General features: G+C 44.1%; 1 protein-coding gene across 1 annotated transcript in view; it reads right to left on the bottom strand.

Moving 5' to 3' along the window:
- LOC105062327 (antigen WC1.1-like) overlaps window positions 1-20,671 on the bottom strand; it is a 99,535-nt gene that overhangs the window by 62,873 nt on the left and 15,991 nt on the right. The window contains exons 8-15 of the mRNA XM_074357254.1: window positions 15,056-15,097; window positions 14,650-14,964; window positions 14,359-14,391; window positions 13,625-13,762; window positions 13,118-13,210; window positions 12,755-12,838; window positions 12,087-12,233; window positions 10,817-10,959 (exon numbers count right to left, since the gene is read on the bottom strand). Coding sequence (XP_074213355.1) covers window positions 10,817-10,959; window positions 12,087-12,233; window positions 12,755-12,838; window positions 13,118-13,210; window positions 13,625-13,762; window positions 14,359-14,391; window positions 14,650-14,964; window positions 15,056-15,097 — 995 coding nt within the window. The remainder of the gene's footprint in view (window positions 1-10,816; window positions 10,960-12,086; window positions 12,234-12,754; window positions 12,839-13,117; window positions 13,211-13,624; window positions 13,763-14,358; window positions 14,392-14,649; window positions 14,965-15,055; window positions 15,098-20,671) is intronic.

Here is a 20,671-nt window from a genome sequence, read left to right as displayed (position 1 = left end):
TAGTAGAACCACTCTGCCAGCACTCACATGTCCCCGGGTGTACATGCTCCCTCTCCAGGATGAGAGGGGGGTGCAGTCTACAGAGTATTTTCATACCCGATCTCCTCCCCTCTCTGCAGCTGCCCAGGCCAGCAGTCCTGCCCTGGGGGCCAGGCTGGGGCTCAGGGGCTAGAACCATTTGGCTGACGCACCTGTACAATTGTTTTCCTGCACCCACCCTTCCACTCTTTTGGAATCTCTTCTAATTCATAGCTCGATGTAGCATGATATTTAACCCCAAATCTATCTTACCTTTGCTCCCCCTAATACAGGTACTCATTCTCTTTGCATTTTTAATGCTTTTACTGTCAGTCACACCAGAGAAAGGAGCAAGGGGAGGTGGAAATAAAAAGTGCTCACAAGCTACGAATGCTCACTTGGGTAAAAGTTGCAAGTTACTGGTGCAGCACATGACACACCGTCAGCTAGCCCTTGCTAAGCATCTACTCCCCACCGCTGCATATAAGCACTGCCGTGGGCTGGGGATAAAGCAGTGAGCAAGGCAGCCCTATCCCTGATGTCACGGTGCTCACATTCTAGCTGGGAGTGAGACGTTATACAAATATACACATAAACAAATATATGTATATATGGATTACATATATAATTATTTAACAGTGTATGTGAAAAAGTAGGAAGGAAAACCACAGTGAGTAACAAGAAGCTATCTTACGGAGTGGGGACTGCCAGGAGGTTGAACCCAGACAGGGGAAGCTGGTTTTTGGAAGGAATATCTAAACTGATATGAGAGGAGTGACTTGCAGTTGACCAGGAAAATCGAGACCATCAACTCACACCCATGGTCCCTCCCTCTGCCCTGCTGCTCCTGGAAACTATGCACTTTCTGAATTTTTTGGAATTCTATTTGTCTATTCATTTTCTATTCATATTGAAATTCTATTTTTCTAGTTCTTCTTCTTATTTTGACCATCCTTGTCCTTAAACTCATCAACACCTCTTCTCCCTTCAATGTCTTGCTCTACTTGAGGTAGAATGCACTAAGAATTGGAGAAACAATTGCAGATGAGATGATCGAGAGATGTAGTTGAGTGGACTGGGCTATAAATAACTAGAGCCTGCCCTCAGCAGGTCTGGGGTTTAGAAGAACTAAGCTGATATTATGAACTCATTGGGAAGGGTGACCCTGAGCAAGAGGGACAGTGAAGCTACCATCTTCTTCAGGGACCTGGTGAAAAATGCCACAAGGAGTGATGCTACTTTGGTAGTGATCCTACTGTTTTCATGTTTCACCGTGATTCATGATGTCACAGAGACCAATGCTCTGATGCAGTAACAAGAGGGACGTGTCAGGAAGTTCCAGCTAGTAAGAGCCTGAACTAAGGAGAAAGCACGTGAAACACTCAGGTTAATAGAGGTACTATAGAAGATAAGGCTGTAGAATCTGTCCATGAAAAAAAAAAGATAATCGGGTGGAAGAAAAATTGCAAACACTACCTCTCTGTAACTTGCAGACTACCAGTGGAATGAACTCACTCAAACTGATTCACTGATACCAACTTTGGTCAACAGGTGCACTACTAGAGGAAACTGTCCCTTCATCCACTTGGCAGGCATCAAAGGAAAACTTGGAAGTTCTCTGTCAGAACTCAGGGAAACATTTGCCTTACTACAACACTGGTTCATTACAAAAGGGCATAACTCAGGAGCAGCCAGATGGAAGAGATGCAAGGTACCTAAAGCAGGTCTGGGGAAAAGGCGCTGAGCTTCCACACCCACTCCCAGCACACCACTCCCCCAGCACCCACACATGGTCACCAACCTTAAAGTTCTCTGAACCCAATGCATCATTACATAGGTGCAATTGATTCATTATTGGCCACTGGTGATTGATTCAACTTCAAGCCCTGCTCCTGTCATCAGAAATCGGGGCAGGGGAGGGGAGGGAGAGTTGGAAGTCCCACACCTCTAACCACTTGCCCTGGCTCTGGATCTACTGGCAATCAGACCCATTCTTAGCTATTTCCCAAAGTCGTCGCTTTTACAGCATGGAAGACACTTTCATCACGCCCAACACTAAGGAAATTCCAGAGACTTGGGGTGCTGTGAGCCAGGAACTAGGAACAAAAGGCAAATATGTACAAGAGACATTTTTGGGTCAGTTCAATGACCAAACTATACTTTTTATAAAGCACGATATCACAGTTACGTAATGGTGAACCAAGAGAAGTTGAATGAATCCTGGTAAATGCCACGTCATTAAGAAAAGGAGATTAGTCAACCATGGAAGACAAATGGGATGTTGAACAAACACAACTCGTGAACTAATGCAAACTGTTTTTATTCTACTCATCTCGTACAAGTTTTTGAGAAGGAAACATTTCCCTACCTCATGGTAGATCCTAGGACTTCGAACTACTAAATAATAAACAGTCCCAAGGTCACTTTTAGTCACAAAACACACGCTCAGTGCAGTAATTAGAAAGTGTCCAGGTGGAACTGCCCTTTCACTCGTCCAGAGAGGCCCCTGTTACCCTGGCCCCCATTTTAGAGGATACTTTTCCGGCTGTCCCACAGCCGGCCTCCCAAGCAGTGGAAGAGTCCGTGAGCAGATCGGACATGTCCACCCAGAAAAAGTCCATGCCATCGCCCTTCTACACCACCTCTGCCTTCTCAGAACCAGGAATTCCTTGCCCTAAAGGAGCCCAGCCTGTTTCAAGCCCTGCATCAGCCTCTTCCCAACACATCCTCTCCAGAGTGGACAGTGAGTGATCAGTCTTGGTCCTGAGGGTGACTGAGGGCCTGCTGTTTGCTGTGGAAGTGGGGATGAAGTTGAGACCAGCGCTTCTCAAAGTACGGTCCACCCACAAGCAGCATCCGCTTTACCCAGGAGCTCATTAGAGGTAAAACTTATCAGGTCACAACCAGGCCTAGTGAATAGAATCTGTGTGTCACAGACTTTCCTAGTTATTCTTAAGCATGTCAACGTTTGAGCAGCGCTGGTGTATATGGAACAAGGACACACAGGCTGGGTTGCAGCACCTGCTCACAGGCACCTTCTGGGCAGAGGTCACCTGCCTCGGACTGGGTAGCATGAGGGAAAGCCTCCAGCTTCAACACTCAGCAAGAAAGGTGCCCAAATCCTCCTTCACAAAAACCCTCTTCTCTTGACAGTACGATCCCTTTAATAGCCATAATGTGCTGCAAAGAGGCCAAATGCCATGGAACCAAGTCTAGTATATTTCTGTATTTGGTTGTCAGGCTTCATAATTTCATATCTGCTATATTTCAATGTCTTGGTGGAAATTCAGTTTTAATATTTTACTCCAAAAATAAAGAGCTAATAAAACAGTGGAATTACTCAAGCAGGGATTGTTAAGCCAGACAGTTCTCTTACTGACCAACAGGACAGTCTGGTCTCCTGAAGGCATAGGATAGTGTCTCATTGGAATCAAACGGACATGTATCTTTGTCGCGAAGATGGGTTTATCAGCTGGCGGAGCCTGAAGTTAAACCTTCCAGCTGACTATCCAACTTCCCCTGTTCATTAAGTAGCTTTTCAATCATTTCATCATCCCCTTCTCTGCCCATGGACATTACACTTAGAAGATGCTTTAGTCAAATTTAGGTAAGAGCCAGCCCATGTGACAGTTGCAGCTCCCAGTGTAAATTGTGAAAATGCTATTGGGATTTAAAATTTAAATTGTTTTATCAAAAGTTGCAGTCAGTTGATATTCTACATCCTTATGAAAATAAGAAGATCAGAACAGTTAGCCTCCTTATTGGTAACAATTTATTCATCAGTACCAGAGAGAAAGGGAGAAATGAATGAGGATAAGGAGGAAACTCAAAGAGAACATGCTGTATCTTCATTTTTATTAAATTCATGTTACCATAAAAATGTTTTCAGTTAAGTTTTGTCCCCTTTTTAGATGATTTACTTGTAATTGATATCCAGAGAGGCAATAATTCTTATTACATTTGCAGAAGAGGAATTTGTCATTGGTTAGATAGCAAAAATATTACATTCTTTACCATAGTGCCTTGTAGTGTCTGAAAATCTTTCTATTCTTCTCTGAATCACTCAAACTTCTTGCAGGAGGAAAAGGGAAAAGAAACTTATTTTTCATCCCACCCCAGGTCTATATCACTTTCTCGTTCAGGAGTGGCTGGAGTGGGGAATGCTTCAGGCAAAGGAGACGCTTGTGTGCTGACTCCCCCCTACCTCTACCCCTGCCCTTTCCCAGGGCTCACCGCCAGCCCTCTGCTCAAGCAGACATGGAATCTTTATGTGGTCCTTGGTGGACTCTAGATGTCTCAACTCCAAATACTTACATGATTCATTCTTACGAAGAAAGTCCAACATACATTGTAATCCACTCACTGCTGCAGTGGATTTGTCCAAAGTGTGAAGGTTTCAGTTTCTAAGTGGATGCTGCTTGTCTAATAGTATCAGAGTTTCCACTTTGCAAGTGTGGAGTTTATAGGAACAATACAAGGTGGCAGAGCTGGGAGTGACAAATTTCTAGAAGCTAAAGTAGTCAAGTAAATGTAATTGCTTGGTTTTTCTTTAAAGATCACAATTTATATGTCTTTCATAATTGAACATCTTAGAATGATCTGTTGATGAAGATGTCAGAGTTTCATTGTTTGAACTATAAAACTAATAAAAATAGAAATAAAGGTAGACACTACAGAAATAGATAGATGGGATGATAGATTAATGATGATGTTGTGGAAAAAATGTGTTACAGCTCAGTGTTATAGCTCAGTTGTGACAGCAACCTGGATCCAGGCGAGAGACCAAGCAGCACCTAGAGAATTGGAGAAGTCAGGTTTACTATGCCAGGGAGCCCAGAGGAGATAACACTCCAAGCTTGGACCCTGGCTGTAGGTTTACACAGGCCTTTATAGGCTGCAGGTTTACACTTTGCAACACATATACAAATAAAGTATAATAAAATTTGAACAACTAAGAACAAGCTATGTAGAAATAGACCAATCAGGAGTGAGAGAAATAACCAATCAGGAGTGAGGGAAATAACCAATCAGGAGTGAGCTAATGGAATCAATAAGACTTTAGCGATAAGTACGCCATTTCAGATGCAAAAAGTGAGATAGAGCCTCTGGGCCAGGGAACCAGATGGTGCTGGCAAGAGAGTAGGGATCCTACCCTGGGGTCACACCGGTCGTTTTATGGGGCTTCCCGCCTCAATGATGGTGATGGTGATAGACTAGATAGATAGATAGATAGATAGATAGATAGATAGATAGATTGAGTGATACATTGATAGATTGATAGATTGATCGAAAGAATAGCTGTATATATGGGGCTTTTAAAATATGCTAAATCCCTTTGTTTTTATTGAATTTCATTTTATGTGAAACATCCCTTTCAGCCAGTCACCAAATTACGTTTTGGGAGAAAAAGATTTTTTGTACATGAACTAAGAGAAAAAAGCGCTCATCATTGAACTCTAGCCCTGAAAATACAGGATTTTGGGGTCCCAAGAAGAAAATAAATACCTTTGAAAGAGTCAGATTTCTAAACCTCAGCTCTTTCTCCCCTTTATATATTCAGAGTTTGGTTTGGTAGGACTCAGAACACAGCTGTATTATGCACCATAGTTAAAGAAGATGCAAAATATAATTTAAGGGAAATGTCTTGTATAGAAAGGGGAAGTAGAAAGTCTTTTACTAGGGGCTCCCTGCAGGCTGGGGGACAAAGGAGAGGCATGTGAAATAGAAGAGGGAGGTAGATGCTTCCTGAACCCATCAGTGACACCACCTCTTTCTTGGGTCAAGGTAGTGGTAAGATGAGAGCTCAGATGAGTTAAGGGGAAAACAAAAGTGCAACGGGCTTATGCCCAGCTTAGCCATGGCTGCCTTGTTCTATTCTCCATTGATCAGAGAAGCTCCCACAGGCTCCCCAGAAAGTAGCCGTGGGATGAGTATCGAGACTGGGAAGGGCAGTAAGGGGATGCAGGTTAGGGACAAAATTGAAGATCACGAACATGCTACCCCCATTCTTCAACTCCCTCAGGCTCAGTGTTCCCATGATGCTCCCCTGCAGTCCACCCAAACCCACCCTCAGGGCCCCTCCCCCGAGCTCTCAACATCTCTGCACACAGACATGGGGAGGAAGTGTTCTGTGACACCCCCGCCCCAGAGTCCCCACCACAGCTCAGATACACTCCATGCCTTCCCCATCCCACACCTGATGCTCCGTGGGACCAACACGGAGGACAGCCATAAGTCAGTGCCAAGCCTCCTCACGTCCCCACTAAGGGACCCACCTCATTCAGGTCAGCAGACACAGAAGATGTCTCCCTGTCCATGCCCATTCCTTCTCCTTGAGACTTGGGTAAAGTAAAAGGGAGAAAAGACAATTGAGTACATGCATCTCACCCTCTAAATACTCTAGTATTTACCGATGAACTTTCCAAGAATCACTCTCTTGTTGTCTGCTCCGATCCTTCCCAAGCCCTTGGCTGTACAGGAGCCCTACCTCCTTCCTGTCTCTACGCTTAACACATTAATGATAATGACTGATGACAAATATCAGACCCATTATTTAGTCTCAGGTGCTGGAGTAGGATGAGGATCTGCTCAGTCACTTGAGTTGATGCAATACTCCCTCTGGGGCCCAGATTTACCACTTCATACCAGTTTTGGACTCGACACCATCACCAGAAATCATTCGGCTAGACACCTGGAACACAGGCATGCTTGCTGGGGTCCAGTCCAACCTTCCCACAGGGTGACACGGGGTTGCCTTTAGTATAACCGGTTACACACAGTTTCACTTTCCTCAGGATGGAAATCTCACACATATGACACTGCTATGAGATCGAGACCCCGTCATGGGAGATGGGCTGGACAGGAGAGGCTCCACTCAGGGCTGCTGTACTGTGTCCAAGTTGAAATCTATACCCCAGAGCTTGGGGTGCAGGGTAAGCAAGGATGAACTGGTCCTCTGATAAAGGTAAGTCTTCTTTGACACAAAAAGAGACATCAGTGTACAATCCCGGCAGAGATTTGACAAGGAAGCCAGTTCAGAGGGACACCAACCCTGTTGGGTCCACACTGAACTTGAGAGAGTGCAGGCTCCAGAGACAGACTGCCTTGTGTTGACCCTCAGCTCTGCCACACACCATGCGTGTGTCCTTCAACAGGTCTCTTAAACTCTCTGAGTGCTTGCTTCATCAAAAAAATGAACGTTATGATCGTGACTGGGTAATAGAATGTGGGTGAGGATTAAATGGTTGGCGTCAGTACCTGATAATGTAAGTGCCCCCTAGCAGTAGTATGCAATAATCATAACAGAGAACCTGTTTAGGGCGTCTTTCTCCACCCACCCCCAGGATCACAGGAATCCGGAATGTGAGATTAAATTCTGTTACCTCAGGCTTTGGCTGAGCCTGTCAGAAGTCCTCCGGGAAGCACAGTGCAGTGACGGTGACTGGTGCCACTCAGGGCTGTGAGCCGTGTACACCTGACCCCTCCTTGGTGCCCGCATTCTACTGCTCGGGAAACGCTACCTTACCGTCTGTGACCCTGTCACGAACTCAGTTGTTTACTTGCCAACCTTGCTTTATAAGCATGAATGTTCTTGGTAGAAATTCTCTGTCTAATTCACCTCTATGTCCTCAGTGCCTGGAGATTTAAAAATCCCAAACTATGTCTTTATTGAATGAATGAATGAATGAGTGACACTCCTCTAGGTGTTTTGCACAAATCATCTCAATCAATAAGAAATGTCTGAGAACATTATTCAACGGATGAAGACGGATCACAATGCACGTTACATCATTCATTACAGTGATATAAAGTATAATACCATTTAAAGATATGAGCTATGAATGGTTCAATACAATACAATACAATTCTGCAATGAATGCAGTAGATTCCAATTTGCAAAAACAAACACAGCCCCGTTGCCAGAGCAGTGCTGAGACAGCTTGCTCTGAAAATTTATAGATGCTGCAAGTTTCTTTGTGTATCCGACAAAGCAGAAGACAGACCCCAACATACTGACGGGTGAAGACCGTGTAGCCTCGTGCTCCGGTCTTAATCAGATGTGGCCAAGTGAGCAGGATGTTTGTATATTTATCATTTGGCACCTTTTCAATTAAAACCACACACGACTGTAACAGGAAGAGATTTTTTTTTACAAAAATTTTAGTTCGGCACCTGCTATGTTGGATGAGAAGTGCAGGAGTGGAGAGCAGAAAGAATTCTGTTCTTTAGCTTAGGATAACTGCTTAACTGGCTTTATGGATTGTAAAACCATACAATATGTTACTTCAATATTGTAACAAACCATTATTACTTCCAGCTTACCACGAGAAAGTGGAGGTTTGAGAGGTTAAGTAATCTCTTTTCAGGGGAAGTTAATAATTACACATGCTTGTTGGGATGCTTGCAGCTTAGCCAGCTGAAAATACAGCACTTCCCTTTAACATCAAAAAGTCTGCGAACAGATTCTCTTTTGCTTCCCAACCTGGGCATGTTAGCTAAGGCTCCTGCAGGCTGCTGGCATCTGCTGAGACCCTGCTGGGGCCCAAGATTGGTTAAGGCTTACATTTACATACCTCCTTTATTCCCCAACTTTACCCCCCAGGCACTGCTACCTCAGTGCTTGATCAGGACTTTTGATGAACCAGCATAAAAGAATCTCAGAATGACAACTCTGCATGATATTGTAGGATATCCTAAGGCAGATTTCATGAAGAAAGTCAAATTGATAGAACATATAAGTATCCGAATAATTTGTAAAGCAATTTAAAGAATTAACACAGATTTGGGGGGGAAAGTAGTCTTAAAGACATCAACTAATGAAATGCAAAACAAAATAATTTAATCTGATAAATTTAATCATTGTGCAGGACAAGAAAAAGTATTCATCATATAATACATAAAATCAACTCGAAACAGTGTGTATATTTATAAGGATGTAAATGATAGTTATTAATCTACCAAAATGATAACTAGATTAGAAGCCAGGGAATATGGGAAAGGCTTAATTTTGCAGGCAGAAAAGCTACTGGGATTTAGAGAAGGTGAGCGTAGAATGAAAGTTGCTAAATCCTCAATTTCCATAGTGGATAGGCAAAAGGTAACTGACTCAGACAGAAAAAAAATAACATAGTATATTAATATATTAAGGAAGGTATCAGAAAATCAAAAAAAGAGTTTTTAAATATTTGAAATAATTGGGTGCTTGTTCACAGAATGCAGAAGTGAAGACATGTGTTTTTGGGAAGAAGCCATATTCAGCTTTTGACTCTTTAATAAAATTTGTGTATAAATATTATAAAAACTCAAAAAAAAAAACCAAGTGGAATCTAAAAACAAACAAACAAAGCATAAATACAATACAGAAATAGACTCATAGACATAGAATACAGACTTGTGGATGCCAAGAGGGTGGCGGGTGGAAAGAGATAGACTGGGATTTCAAAATTGTAGAATAGGTAAATAAGATTATACTGCGTAGCACAGGGAAATATATACAAGGTCTTACGGTAGCTCACAGAGAAAGGAGTGTGACAATTAATATATATATTTTCATGTATAATTGAAAAATTGTACTCTGCACTGGAATTTGACACAAAATTGTAAATGATTACAAATCAATAAAAATGTTAAAAAAAAACTAAAAAAGAATCTTGTAATTAATAAATTAAAAAAAATGAAAACCAATTGATTGTGTCCTTCCAGCTCCATAATATAGCTCTTATTTCTTTTAGTATCATTGACCTGAATCCATGTCTCTGGCAAGGAAAGAATTAGTAACAGGTCTGAAAATTGGCTGAATCCCTGTTCTGGATTTCAAGGCATCGTTAACCTCAAGCGGACTGCCTGCAAAACATTCTGCTGGGATTCAGTAGATGGAAGATACCCAAGGGTTTTTTAATCTAAAAACATCTTGTCTATGTGCAAGCACATTTGATTGTCCTTTATGATTGGATTCCTGCATTCTGTTGATTCTTACTTTGTGGTTGGCTTTATTCCTTTCATAACTCTGTAAGTCTAAAAAGCTAAAGCTCTAAACTGTTCTTAGAAACAACGAACAGTACGTATACGTAAATTTTAAGTTTTATCTCTCAATGAGTTGCTCTTCATAGAATAAACGTTGTTTACCCAACAAATGAATCAGTAAAATTTTAAAAAAGTAAAAATAAACATATTTTGACTGCAAATAACTCTGCAATCAAAATCGATAATAACAAATAAACCTGGAATGATTTATGGACTGTGGCTGACCAGACAATGGAACTTAACAGCATAAGTCTTCTACCAACATGACTAACAAAGTGTAAAAACTGATAAACCCCAAATGAAAATGGCTTCTTTTAATCTAAATTGTAGGACCTACATGGTTAGACTCATATAATCATTGGCATTAGTGCCTGATAATGTAAGTGCTCACGAGCACACATGAATGGTCAGGACTAGGTATTTTTCATGAGTTCATTTTATTAGGGTAAGGGTGTGAGTGTGGACCAAGTTTAGAGTCCTTGTCTGAGTAAGACAGACGCAGAGCATTTCAGAGCCTGGACAGAGTCATGCCTTCATTGGCCTTTTGGGGAGGTGAGAAAACAGGTCAGTTCACTCACCTTCTATTTCCTTTGAGGACCAATCCTCTAAGACCACTTGACAAGAAACGTTAAATTATCAACAGGGGGAAAAGTACTTTATTCAGAATACATACTCTGAGCAGTTTCCCTATAATGCAATGATCAGTCAACACTGCTCTACTGAAATACAGGCAGTTAGAATGTCGGAGCCCTCATCTCATATTAACACAGCATCATGGGAAAGCCACGCTGGGTGTTCCAGGGACACTCAGTTCAACGTCATCATACGCAGGGTCCCCCTTTTCCCACTGATCCAGCCAGGGGCTCTCTTCTCCTTTCCCAGGATCAGCTGCCTCTCTAGGAAAGTTGAGAGAAGAGTCTGAAACAGCAAAGAGAAGTTTGATTAGAACTGTGACAAAGGGACACTGGGCTATGCCCTGGGGCAGAAGCAGGTCAAGTAAGTGGTGATGACATAAGATCCCTTGGGACCCAGTTTATTCAGAGAGGCTCAAACTATTTCATATTCACTACAGGAAGGAAATATCAGGGCTCTCCTATCAGGATCCAGCCTATGTGGGCTGCGGCCTCAGCTTAGCTGGGAATGCCTGAATCCCAGGAGAACGATGGTCAAACCCAGGAGCTGTGGGAAGGCCTGCTTCCTGGCTTACACACTCAGCAAGCAGAAGGCCCAGGAACGATGAGACACATAAAACGGAATCTGAAATTTTCTTATTTCCCAACTAACAGGTCTGAAGTCATAATGAGAGGGAGACAGAAGTCTAGAAAAATGTCAGTTCCGCAATGAAAATCCAAATCTGCTCTTAGATGCCTTCACCTGTGTTTGCAAATGCCCACAAATACAGTCATAATGTGCATCTACCGTTGTCCTCTCCCCAAGAAACACATGGGCCCTCAGATGGAGAAATACTCTGTTCTGGAGAATGAGTGCCTTCTCCTGACCACTGACATGTCTGGAGCTGATTCGCCCTTAGCTGTCACAAATTCTAAGTCTATGATCCACCACCATGTCTTTACTGTTTAAGGCCTCCATACAGCATAGACGTTGTGCAGAGTAGTGCTAAAGTGTTCACAGTGCATCTTAAATGATCAAAATCCCTCACAAATCCCAATTCTGCAATATGCTTTCTAAATCTCTAACTACGTTGCATGTATGACACAGCACAGAGAAGTTATCAAAACAGTTACTCCCCTTTATTAATTTGTTAAGATTCCTCAATTAATCTGCAAGTCATAAGTCAGGCACATCAAGGATAAAGTGACAAATTTAGGCCACTCATTATGGAGACATAAACACCAAGAATAAAGACGGCTTCCTCCACCCAAGGAGCCTGACGGCATTACAGAGAGGCGTATGTTCGAGGTGATGCTATCAAACATAGGACCTCATGCAAATTTGCAGTCTCCAGGAAGGATGGGCATTGACGAGCTCAGATTCACCCTTTCCCAGACACAGAGCAAAGACTACAGATCAGCTAACCCACTCACCTGTCTGCGAGGCCCTCATCCCAGTCTCCTCCTCTGGGGGCACCTCCCCCTCGCGCATCCGAGAGGCAGGGGGAGCCTCAGGCAGTGGTACCTCTTCAGCATCATCATAACCCTCACTAGGGGCCTTGGTCCTCTGATCCGGGGGCTCTAAGGGCAGACAAGGGGGTCAAGGGAAACCAACATAAATGGGTTGTCCTGGGAAACACCTGAAATCTCTTCTGAACCAGAGTTTCTGAGCAGCTCAATGGAGGCACAAGTCACTCCTTGTCTCAAGATGCTTTCTAAGGCCATATTTTATTTTGATGTGCCCATGAAACAAAAAATTATACCATTCTCTGAATATTTCTTATTAAAACTACAGATCTCAAAGAAATTCTTATGCCAATGAGTGATACTAAAATCTTTTGATGAATTATGCTTTCATGATGTCATTTTTTAAACCAGCATGTGCAGGCTGTGAGTGAGTGAGGGTGATTCTGGACACAGAGAGCCCAGCCCCAACATGAGGCATCGCAGGACAGCCACAGAAGGGGGGAGCATGGACCCCTCAGGAGACAAGATTTCCCACCAATCCAAGTCAGAGGAAGCCTGTTCCCACTAGATGTCATCTTTGTGAGGGAACGTCACCCGCCCCCTCTACCCAGCCAAGGCACATCCACCTCTACTACCTGGGGGGGATTTATGGTCACTGTCCTCTGCACCATCCCCGATGTAATAGGGCAGTTGAGACACTGAGCCATCTGACAGGAACCCTAATGTGGAGAAAAACATCACAAAGAACAGAACAATTCTTCCTACACCCATAGGACCACTGCTAACGCTGAGGAGAAATGCTGGGGCCGTCATGGCACCCACAGGTTTGGGGAGGCTGTGAGTCACAGGGGCTCTGAGAGGCCCGTCCTGTGACATTTGGAGGGGCTGCCTCTGTGAGCCTGGGGCAGATGTGGGGACTGTGGGTGCTGAGAAGATGGGTCACAGCCAGTGGGTGGCTGACAACCAAGGGTCCCGGGAGGGCAAACAGAGACACACACCTGAGCTGCGCAGCAGATCCTCCTTCGGTCTTGCAAGGTAATCAATCTCCTCATACACAGCCTCGTAGACAGCGCCTTTGACCCTGGATAAGGCTGAGAAAACCACCAGCAGGTCAGACATGACTCCCCAGACGCCCTGAACCAACAGGCTAGTCCTTCATCTTCCCGTCGAGCACACATGCAGAGACCCTCAGGGCTGCCAGCACCTCTGTGTATCTCGCACCTCACACACCATGCACGTCTGCACCTTCTGCCCTCCCCTGGACCTGGATCCAGCTCAGCCTCCACTCTTTCTTATCTCACATAAAAGCCATGACTTATGAGTGTCCACACCTCAGTCCTAAGAACCTGTGTATTCAGCCCTTAGGGTCTCACATGGAGCAGAAGGAGTTTTGCAGACAAGTAGGGGTAAGAACAGAGACCTTGCCCAATTTTCCCCTTGTCTCACCTGACCCCGCTTCCCGCCTCCACACACTTTCCATGTTGCCCTGTACCCACTGCACCCACCTCTGCGCTCCACTCTCCATCTGAGCAGCTGAGTCACCAGGATGACGAGGACCAGGAAGAGGAGGGCGCCCAGGATGAGGCAGAGGATCCCAGGCAGGGAGAAGATGCCAGGGATCGGATTGGAGCGTGGCCTGGTCCCTAAGGAGGAAAAAGAAAGAGCGTTTGGAGAAGGACATCGCACAAAGGACCTTCCGAGCCCAGCGTTTCCAGAGAGCTCCGCACAGTCAAGTCCCAGCCTCAGACGTAACCAGACTGACTGTGACTCGGCTCTCCCAGGTCTTATCCTGAGATAATTCAACTCCACTCCTGCTGGTGTGGCCCAAGGGAGAGCTGCAGATGATCAGGGAGCTTCCCTCTGAGACAGCCTCTGACCACGAGGCTCACAGTTAACTTCTCTCCTTGGGCTTCACGAGACCAGTGCATCACACAAGTCTTGGGACTGGCATCTTACTTTTGAAGAGCAACAGTCACAGGAAAGTAACAAAACCTTGGATTCTGCAGCACAAGAACCAGCCTCCCTTGGCCCATGGAGACATGAGAAACTTTCTGGCACCGTGAACCAAGGGAACGGGAGTTTCCCAAAGAAAGTGCCCTGCTTCCTCCCCACCAGCCAGAGGTTCCTCAGGATCTGTCCTCTCCTAGGTGGCTGATTCCGGCAGAGACCACAGAACAGGTCCCAGGAATCGGAATGTTCTCCCCCCCCCCGCCCCGCCCCGGGGACTGTGGCACCGTACCTGCTGTAGCGGGGGGCAAAGCTGTCCTTTCGCCTGGAGAGAAAAAGAGGGGTTTGGAGCCCAGGGACTCGACAGAATGCAGGGCAGCCCACGTTTCCTTCCTGAGCCTTGAAATCACCCCTCAGTTACCACAACATCCATGTTGCTTCCCCCCAGCCCCCCTGTCCTACATCCAGAGCTACAGCATCAGGATGCTTTATGGACACAATCTCCACATCCTACCCCAGCCCAGCTCATTGCCCCGTTGCTGCCCCTGCTCAACCGGAGCAGAACCCACGCTGCTCCACTCACCAGAGCACCTCACCCCTGCATCCTCCTCGTGCTTGCAGTCGTTCTGCCCCCAGGGCTCCGCAGCACAGGCCCACAGGGAGGGCTCGCTGCCCCTGCACTGCACCTCATCCAGCCAGATGCTCCCGTTCCCAGGGCCAAACGCTGCACTTCCCAGGGCTTCCAGGGCGTGGCCACAGCCCAGCTGCTGACACACCACCTCGGCCTCTGCCAGGCTCCAGGAGTCATCACACACTGTGCCCCAGGAGCCGCTGTGCCAAACCTCCACGCGCCCTGAGCACTGGGTGCCTCCTCCCCGGAGTTGGAGCTTCTCTTTGTCTGAAAGGACAGCAGCCCCTCCTGTTACTGCCCGTGGTGGGGAGGCAGGAGCCCCTGGGAGCCACAGGGGCAGTGGGGGAGGCTGACGTACCTGTGCAGGGGGCAGCAGTTGGACAGCTCTTGGGTCTACTTCCTGCAGAAGCAAACAATGGGAAGCACTGAATCAGGGACAGCTGGGGGTGCTCTCGTCCCCGAAGAAGATTATCCAGCGTCCTTGGCTCAGTTCAAAGGATGAGTCAAAACACAGGCTTCATCGTCTACTGGGTTGAGACGTTCCCTGGATCTTATCACCAGCTGAAATGACTTTATCTGTTCACCTGTTTATCACTCTCCACACCCTCAACAAACATAAACACAGACATCTACACAAACTCACACAAACCCCTAAATGCAAGCCCCCCTCGAAGAAAGACCTCATACTTGTTCACCTTGTGTGTCTGCTGTTAGGACCGTGCCCTGCACTGCGTACGCACTCATTCAAGTATGTGTGGGGAACCTTCTCTAAGTTCTGCGATAGGGGCTTGAGGCTTACTGAGTGAACGAATAGAGAAATAACATCCAGTGGCATGTAATTCCTTTAAATTCTTGCTCATCAGTAAGGTAATAAAGGAAATACAAATTAATATTAATGGTTTGAGGTAACAGAGAAGAGATATTTTAAAAAATAATGAGTCCAGAATCACAGATTAATTTGTAATCAATAATACATTTATACATTTTAGAGGGAAATTATATAACAGACTCAAAATTTTTCTTACCTGTTTTTTAGTATGACATATGGGCAGGCAAAGAGATTACTACAGGGAGAGGACACTTTTTTTAAAGAAGGAAACTATAGTTTATCTTTTTTTTAAGGAAAGATAGATAAGTTGACCAATAGCTAGGGAGTGTCAGTGAGACTCAGCTAAACACACTGAGAAACACTGTGCTAAGAGGACACAGAGACGAAACATAGGACAAAGAAACTACATAAACGTATAGAAGATGAAGGAAATAGATATAAATTCAAAACAATGCAAGAACACAGACATATACACAGTATTTGCCATAAAATATCAGAATTGGCTTATCCTTTCCATATCGCCCCTTGAAACCTCCTCTGCCCGAAGCAGTGAGACATGTCCTGAAACCCTGGCAGGACCTGTTCTGGGGGCTTGTTCACTTTCAAGATTGGAGAACTCACTACCTCTCAATTCATCGTGTTTGACTTTAGGAAATTATCATCCACATAAGGTCTTAGAGTTTAATATCCTTCAGCCTTCCCCAGGAACCAGAAACAGGGATGAGGAAAGAGACGCAAGGAAGGGAGGGAGATTCTACCTTTGAAATATCTATTACCACCCTCCACCTCTGCTGCGGCTTTCGGACAACTCCCAGCATATCAGCCAGCGTAAACCTGAATGAGGTGTGTGTATGTGGGGGAGGGGTGGGAGAGAAGGAGGGAGAGAAGGAGGGAGACAGAGAGACAGAGGACAGGAAAAAAACATTGAATGAAGGGAAACCAGTGTGAAACTGCAAAAAAGGAAGGAATGAAAGGATGAAGGGAAGGAAGGAAGGGGGGAAGGAAAGAAGGGGGGAAGGAAGGAAGGAGGGAAGCAAGGAAGGAAGGAAGGAAGGAAGGAAGGAGAAAGAAACCAGCAGCAAAGCACTTGTCATCCTTATGTCCACCTTCAAGTGTCTCAGGATGAGACTTGTGGGCTATTGTAAACTTATTGGTCTTAGCATCTCTATATTGTTTGGCTTTAGTTAATAGTCAAGTTATTGAGAAGTCCCAGCATTTTCTATCTAGATATGAAGACAACTGGAAATGATTTGTCCTAGAAAGTAATTTGACAATATCTATGAAAATTTGCTTGTGTTTGTATCTATGCATATGTGTACATGGACATGTGCCTGTGTGTGTCTGTGTGTGTGTGTGTATATATATCCTTTGATCTAATAATATCAACATTTGCAGTAATCCTAAGCAGTAAACTCAATGGTGTATAGCGATACATGTACAAAAATCCTTACTAGAAAATTATTTGTAGAGGGAGGAATGTTAAAAGAAATCATATTGCCAATAAATGGGCAAACGGTCATATGAAGTGGTACCAACCTCTCATGAATTAAATATTAAGCCATTGCTTTACAAATGAGTTAGCAGTACCTGGAGGAATATCCATGAGAGTTAAGTGATAAAAAGGGAATTGAACAATAATGTGTATAACTCCAATCCTGTAAAAATAAAGGATAATACATGTTCAACATAAACTCTTTTATGGGCATATAAGTTTATATATGTTTATATGATGGTGGAGGAATTTGAAGAATAGAATATATCAGTCCATTCATCTTGATTGCATCAGGAGGATATGAGTGGACAAGAGGTCATGAGATGTGATTCATTTATCTTTTTATGTTTTATATGTCTTCTCTACTTACAGTAAGTTAGGAATGTCTTTGTAATTTAGGTGAAAGAGAAAGGACCTAGTCTCTCTTTAAGCATAAAACAAACTATTGGAAAGGACACAAATCCCCCAGTGCCAAACATGGCACAAGTCTACCAGGAGGAAGTCTGCCCTCTTCAGGGAAGAGACACAGAGACAGACAAAAGGGGACATAAGGGCTGGCCATCCCTTCATGCCCCCAGTCTTCTTTCATCTGGCAGTATTGTCCTTTTCCTTGGGGATCATCACAGGGGTGACATTTCCTTAGGCTACTTGTACCAAGGGTGAGCCCAGACCTGCTACCTTCTATCCTCCATCCATCATCAGGGTCCTGCCTCTGGAGCAGCTCTGGCAAGTCTCCTCCCTCTTCTGTGGGAAAGTCCTTCAAAGCCTGAGGTCAATAATCCGTCTATACCTACTCAGGAATTCATGCTAACTGGTCTGATTATAGACTCCCTCTGACACAGTTTCCAGTTGTTTTGCACTTGGACACAATGCACTTAGACGATGAAATGTGCTAGCATCCCTTTTAAAGGAGGTTCACCCTACGGTGCATCAATGAATTGATCAACCCGGTAATAAAATAAACTTACTCCCAGCATTGGCTACAACACTCCAGCACTTTACTTTTCATTCTTTGCCCTTCATTACTTCTCAAAGAAGATGTGTGTATTTTTCACTGTTACCTTATTTTTTATACTTTTATTTTTGATTTTCAACCCCACTCTTAAAAGTGTTCTCATTAGGACATTCAATGACAAACAATAAGCTGCATCTACTGGGCACTTTTCAGTTCTGATTTACTTACTGCCACAGTAGAACTTAACACGTATGACCACACCGTTTCCTTGAAAATGTTTTTGAAGCTAACATCCAAATACAGCATTGCCTGGGTTAGTTCTCTGCCGCTCTTCACTGGACTCCCTGCCAGTTCATAGACTGTACTACCTAGCTTTCAAACATTAGTGTTCATTGGATTCTGTCTTAAAGGGTTTATTTTTACAATGATCTCATGTATCCCTATCTAAACACCTCTATGATAACTCCCAAATTTATCTCTCCCAACTGGATTTCCTTTCAAAACTCAAATGGCATAGATCTAAATGCCTAATGACATCTCCACTTAAGTGTCTCATCTAATTTGAATGTAATGTACCCAAAACTGAGTCCATGGGATTCTTCCCATGAGCTTCTGCATTTCCTGTATTAAGAACAGGCACTACCACCCTTCTAACAGTCACCCTTGACTCCTCCAAGATATCCCACGTCACCATTATACAATCTGAATTTCCCCTGCAATAATCCTTTATTTTTCCTGTACTCGAGAGATACTTTCTTAACGCAAAACTGCTTAATTTATCTTCCAGCCTAAAAACGTTTCAATTAGTTTTGATTCACACTCATGAAAATATATTTAGTTTGGACCACACAATCAAAATGGTTATTCATTCATTCAATGACTGTTTATTATCTACTGTAATGCCAGGTACTGTCCCTGCACTGGATATACACTGGTGAAAACCACAGTCAGTCAGTCAGTCAAAGTCCTTGAGGCCATGGTATTTTACAAAAAAATAAGACAAATGGATAATAAATATGAAAAAGGTCATTTCACATAGTAATAAACTATGAAAAGCATTAAAATGTGCTGTAAAATACAAATTAGTTTGGATAGAGGAATTGGAACCCTACAAGAGGGACTGAGAAAAGCAATCTGTGTGCTCAGGGATAACCACAGAGTGTCAGGAGTATGTCATAAAGAGGTTGGGGAGAGGTAACAGCAGTTAGGTGGATATAAGGGCCTCAGCAAGCAGATGATATTGAAAGTGACGAATGATGGGAAGTTGACAGGCAAGCAAAGCAGATCGAACAGCTGGTGTGAGGTCTTAAGATGGACACAGCAACTCTCTGGTAAGAGGATACTGAGGCGTTAAAGGATGGTGACACCTTCCCTTACTGCCCATTCTGCCTATTTCGTGGACACAAAGAAGGTCAATATGCACATCGACTGAAGGAAGAGTTAAGAGCAGAGGAGGACTGAGTGGTTGGTAGGGGACAGACATTGTAGGCTTCTGTCAACCAGTAGAAAAAATCAGAATTTGATCTTGAGTTGAGTAGGAAGCTGCTGGGGCTTATTGGCAAGAAACAGGATACAAAGTCATATTAAAAATCGCTCTCTACCTGACAGAGAAAGAATATATTATGGACGGGGAAGAATGGACCTACATGACTACCAGGAACTGTTGGAATAATCCAGACAGAGATTATCTTTCCCAGACCAAGATGATAGTGAACATAGAAGGAACAGAAGGACTAAGGATATATTTGAAGATAGAGCCAACAGAACTTGCTGTTACATCGAAAGCAGAGTGTGAGGGAAGAGGAGAGATAAAGGTTCACTCCTATACATCGAGCTTACGGAACTGAGTAATAGTAGTGACATTAACTTTAATGGGGAGAATAATAGTGGAGGAAAAGTTAGGAGCAGATGTTGCTAAGGTAGAATCAACATTCTGTTCTGGACTACATCTGAGTGGTCTATTGATATTCAGCTGGAGATGTCAGGTAGCAATGGAATATATCAGTTTGGACAAAAGGGCAGACGTCAGCTGCAGAGGCGTATATCTGAGAGTTGTCAGTGTACACATATCGTTTAGGGCATGGGCCATAGGGAGGGAGTATAGGTAAAAACGAGTAAAGAGCCTGACTGAGAACGTCTAAGACATAAGGGCTGAGCACAGGAGGTGCAACCCAGTAAGAATAAAAACAACAAACAATGAGGTGGAGATTTCTCTCAGTTCTGTTTAAGGGTATCGAGTAACTACTAATGGTTCCAAGACTAAGACGTCGATGAAGAACCTGGTGAGCCTGGTGCTACAGCTGCTGGATGAGCTGCAGGTTGAGAAGAAACAGGAGAGGAATTGTTGAAATTCACCTCAGAACACGGAGCTCCCTACTCCAAGTCACAGTCCAGACAAAAGTGTGTGAAAAGAGAAACACACAGCCTCCAGTCGATACAAAAATCAGTGTTTTCAGGAGAAAAATCAGGTTTTTATCAGAACATAAAAGAGAAGGGATCACTGAGGCTAAATGGAATTTAAGGAACATGGGCTCCAAATTCCAGCAAACTCTGCAGAACACTGTGGTGAGTAAAATGAGGCAGACAATGAGGGCACGGTAGTGGAAGAAAAGCCCAGAGGATGAAGGTTCAGCCAAGGACACTGGGATTCTGAGGACGTCTTAGAAGAGATAAATTCAAGCAGGAAGGTATGGCGACT

Source organism: Camelus bactrianus, chromosome 34 (assembly GCF_048773025.1).
Source record: "Camelus bactrianus isolate YW-2024 breed Bactrian camel chromosome 34, ASM4877302v1, whole genome shotgun sequence".
In the NCBI taxonomy this organism is placed as follows: Eukaryota; Metazoa; Chordata; class Mammalia; order Artiodactyla; family Camelidae; genus Camelus; species Camelus bactrianus.
Note: the sequence above shows the minus strand (reverse complement) of the source record. Positions and strands in the feature narration are given on the sequence as shown.